This window comes from Lepidothrix coronata, unplaced genomic scaffold, assembly GCF_001604755.1.
Source record: "Lepidothrix coronata isolate B3197 unplaced genomic scaffold, Lepidothrix_coronata-1.0 Scaffold386, whole genome shotgun sequence".
Taxonomy (NCBI): Eukaryota; Metazoa; Chordata; class Aves; order Passeriformes; family Pipridae; genus Lepidothrix; species Lepidothrix coronata.
In genome coordinates this window covers 8,446-12,956 of record NW_016690566.1, presented here as the reverse complement: position 1 = coordinate 12,956, position 4,511 = coordinate 8,446, and the positions used below count along the sequence as shown (strand labels likewise).

At 50.6% G+C, this 4,511-nt stretch overlaps 1 protein-coding gene across 1 annotated transcript in view; it reads right to left on the bottom strand.

The window, feature by feature from the left end:
* LOC108509662 (keratin, type II cytoskeletal 75-like) overlaps nt 1-4,511 on the bottom strand; it is a 7,425-nt gene that overhangs the window by 2,291 nt on the left and 623 nt on the right. Inside the window, exons 2-5 of the mRNA XM_017839201.1 lie at nt 3,346-3,563; nt 1,514-1,574; nt 662-757; nt 132-296 (exon numbers count right to left, since the gene is read on the bottom strand). Of these exons, the coding sequence (XP_017694690.1) occupies nt 132-296; nt 662-757; nt 1,514-1,574; nt 3,346-3,563 (540 nt within the window). The remainder of the gene's footprint in view (nt 1-131; nt 297-661; nt 758-1,513; nt 1,575-3,345; nt 3,564-4,511) is intronic.

Below are 4,511 nucleotides of genomic sequence, written 5' to 3'. Positions count from 1 at the left end.
CTGGAGTGCTCTGAGCTCCCAATCCCAGCTGCTGGAGTGCTCTGAGCTCCCAATCCCAGCTCCTGGAGCAGTCTGAGCTCCCATGGGTGACTCTCCCACCCCCCAGACCCCAGAGGGTGTCCCACACCCACCTTGCCCCGGTACCAGGTCTCGGCCTCGGCGCGGCTGCGGTTGGCGATGTCCTCGTACTGCGCCTTCACCTCGGCGATGATGCTGTCCAGGTCCAGGTTCCGGTTGTTGTCCATGGAAAGCACCACCGAGGTGTCCGACACCGACTTCTGCATCTGGGACAGCTCCTGCAGGGCACACCCGGCCCGGATTGAGCCCCTCTGGAGCTTCCCGGTGGTGCTGCAGCCCCCTCAACATCCCGACATCCCTTATCCCAACATCCTGACATCCTGATATCCCGACATCCTGATATCCCGACATCCCTTATCCCAACATCCCGACATCCCAACATCCCGACAGCCTGACATCGTGATATCCTGACATCTCAACATCCCTTATCCCAACATCTTGACATCCTAACATCCCTTATCCCAGCATCCTGACATCCCTCCATCCCGACATCCCTTATCCCGACATCCCTCCATCCCTACATCCCTCCATCCCTCATCCCGACATCCCGACATCCCTTATCCCTTATCCCACCATCACTCACCGCCTCATACAGGCACTTGAGGAAGTTGATCTCGTCCACCAGGGAATCCACCTTTGCCTGGAGCTCCACCTTGACCATGTAGGCCCCGTCCACGTCCTGCAGGGGACACGGGGGGAGAAAACCCGCCCGGATCAGATTTCATGGAATGGCGGGATGGGATGGGTTGGGTTGGGAGGGATCCTGAATCCAGTCCCACCCCCTGCCGTGGGCAGGGACATCTCCCACCATCCCAGGGGGATCCAACCCGGCCTTGGACACTCCCAGGGATCCAGGAAGGGGCATCCTCTGGGAAATCCATTCCAGGGCCTCCCCACCCTTCCCAGGGAGGAATTCCTTCCCCAAATACCATCTAAATCCCCCTTTCCCAGTTGGAAGCCATTCCCTGTGTCTGTCCCTCCAGCCCTTGTCCCCAGTCCCTCTCCAGCTCTCCTGGAGCCCCTTCAGGCCCTGGAAGGGGCTCCAAGCTCTGCCTGGATCCTTCCCTTCTCCAGGGGAACATTCCCAGCTCTCCCAGCCTGGCTCCAGAATCAAGGAATCCTGGAATGGGTTGGGTTGGGGCATTAAATCCCATCCCATCCCACCTTTCCATGGGCAGGGACACCTCCCACCATCCCAGGGGGATCCAGCCCGGCCTTGGACACTCCCAGGGATCCAGGGGCAGCCACAACTTCTCTGGGAAATCCATCCCAGGGCCTCCCCACCCTCCCAGCCAGGAATTCCTTCCCAGTATCCCCCCTAAATCCCCCCTTTCCCAGTGGGAAGCCATTCCCTGTGTCTGTCCCTCCATCCCCCATCCCAGCTCCCTCTCCAGCTCTCCTGGAGCCCCTTCGGGTCGGGAATAAGGGCCTGGACCTTCTTGAGGAGCACGAAGTCGTTCTCGGCCGCCGTGCGTTTGTTGATCTCCTCCTCGTACCTGGGGAGCAGAGACGGGATTTGCCTCTGGAATGGCCTCGGGAGCCTCGGGAGCTCAGCAGGAATGGCCCGGGAACCTCCCTGGGACAGGTCCCGGCTCCGGGATTCCCAGGAAAGCCTGGGAAGAGGAATCCTGGCTCTGCCAGACGCAAGTCCCGGCGGCTTCAGGACCTTCTCCAAGGCTCCAGCTCCGCACACGGATCATGGAATTCCCCCCAGGAACCCACCGGGATCATGATCCAACCCCAAAAATCCCCCCATGGGCCGTTTCCAGCTGCTCCTCCCCAAAAATAAAGTCAATTTTCAACCAGCAGATCCCGGGCCTGGGTGATCCCGGTGATTCCCAGACTCCTTTTCCCATTTTTTTTTTTTTTTTGGAATTCCTTGAGTGGATTCTTTTCTGCGGGATTTGTTCTTCCTTTTCCAACTGGACCGGTTTTATCATCTTATTTACTATAACAAACTGTACTTATATATAATAAATTGTATTTATACTATTTATATAGAAATAAATTGTATAAATCGTATTTATATATAATAAGTATAAATACTCAAATGTAAAAAAATATAATATATATAATATTATCATAATATTCAAGCTATAATTTATATTTATATCCTACTTATAGGTTATAATAAATAATGGCAGGAAAATTTCTTTATTTTCCCTGTGTTTTTTTTACGCCACCTCAACCTTCCCAAGAAACCCTCGGAATGCTGAAGGGTTTTATGGGAAGGAAACCCAGGAGGAAACCGGAGCCGGGTTTAGCAACTAATTAAGTCGTTAAATCGTTAATGTCACGGATTCCTAATTGAGTGGAGGATCCTCCCTCGGGATCCAAACAAGGCACGGAGGAAATTCGAGGAACAGCGAGGAAATGTCAGGAATGTCGAGGAAATTTGAGGAATATTGAGGAAATTTGAAGAAATTTGAGGAATATTGAGGAAATTTGAGGAATATTGAGGAAACTTGAGGAAATGTGAGGAATATGGAGAAAATATGAGCAATGTTGAGGAAATTTGAGGAATATTGAGGAAATTTGGGGAATATCAAGGAAATCTGAAGAATATTGAGGAAATTGGGGGAATATCGAGGAATATTGAGGAAATTTGGGGAATATCGAGGAAATTTGAGGAATGTTGAGGAAATTTGAGAAATATTGAGGAATATGGAGAAAATATGAGGAGTATTGAGGAAGTTTGAGGAAATTTGAGGAATAGTGAGAAAATTCAAGGAAATTTGAGGAATATTGAGGAAACTTGAGGAATATTGAGAAACATTGAGGAAATTTGAGGAATATTGAGAAAATAGGAGGAATATGGAGAAAATATGAGGAATATCGAGGAAATATGAGGAATATCCAGGAAATTTAAGGAATATTGAGAAAATTTGGGGAATATCGAGGAAATCTGAGAAATATTGAGGAAACTTGAGGGATATCAAGGAAATTTGAGAAATATCAAGGAATATCGAGGAAATTCGAGGAATATCGAGGAAATTTGAGGAATGTTGAGAAAATCTGAGGAATATCGAGGAAACCTGAGAAAACCTGAGAAATATTGAGGAGATAAAATGAACACGGAGAAAATCTGAAGAATATTGAGAAACACCTTAAAAAAATCCCCCTCCGAGCCCGAAACCTTTGACATTTTCTGCCCGGCTGAAAAAATCTAAATGAAATATCGACGATTATTATCATCGATATTTCAGGGGTTTTTGGGGCTGTTTGGGGTTTTCTCTCCGTTTCTTCATCCCCCCCCGAAGCACCTACTTGGTCTTGAACTCCTCGACCGAGTCCTGGGAGCTCTTGAGCTCCGCCTGCAGCTGGAGCTTCTCCCCGGAGAGGGAATCGAGCTGCCTGCGGAGCGAGCTGATGTAGGCCTCAAAGAGGGTCTCCAGGCTCCTGCCCCCCGGGCCAGACCCCCCCTGCTCCTGCAGCAGCTTCCACTTGGTCTCCAGGACTCGGTTCTGCTGCTCCAGGAATCGCACCTGGACGGGGAGGGGGGAAAGAGTCACATTTTCCCCCCCAAAAAAAATCACATTTTATTGTTTTTTTCCCCCCCAAAAAATCACATTTTATTGATTTTTTTTCCCCCTCCTTTTTTCCCCTCCGCGTTTTATTCTCGTTCAATGGGTTTGACCTTCCTGGTGGTCCCATCTCTCCCGATCCAACGGGATGGGTGGGACCACGGTGGGTGGGAAACAGGGGGGTCCCCTCCCCTCCCCAATTTTTTGGAGCCTTTAAGCAGGAGACACACAGTGAACTTCCCGGGTTTGGCGTCTTCTCCTTCCAAACAGCTCCCCAAAAAGCCCGGGTTTCTACTTAAAAATAGCCCAGAGCACCCAAAGTCCCACCTTCTCCTTAAAAAATATAGTCAGAATACCAAAAATCTCATCTACTCCTTAAAAATTGCCAAAACTCCCATCTTCTCCTTAAAAATAGCCCAAAAAACCTCCCATCTTCTCCTTAAAAATGAGAAGATTTGGTGCCAGCTCGGGGGGTCCCTGGATGAGCCTCTCCCAGCCATTCCCAGGGAACTTTGGGATGATTTGGTGGCAGCTCCCGGCTCTGGGTGAACCTCTCCCGGCCCTTCCCATGGAATTTTGGGGGGATTTTGGAGTTCCTGGCTGGGGGTGTCCCTGGATGAGCCTCTCCCAGGCTGTTTCCATGGAATTTTAGAGGGATTTGGTGCCAGCTCTGGGTGTCCCTGGATGAGCCTCTCCCAGCCATTCCCAGGGAACTTTGGGGGGATTTTGGAGTTCCTGGTTTTGGGTAGCCCTGAATGAGCCTCTCCCGGCCCTTCCCATGGAACTTCGGGGAGATTTTGGAGTTCCCAGCTCGGGGTGTCCCTGGATGAGCCTCTCCCGGCCCTTCCCATGGAACTTCGGGGAGATTTTGGAGTTCCCAGCTCGGGGTGTCCCTGGATGAGCCTCTCC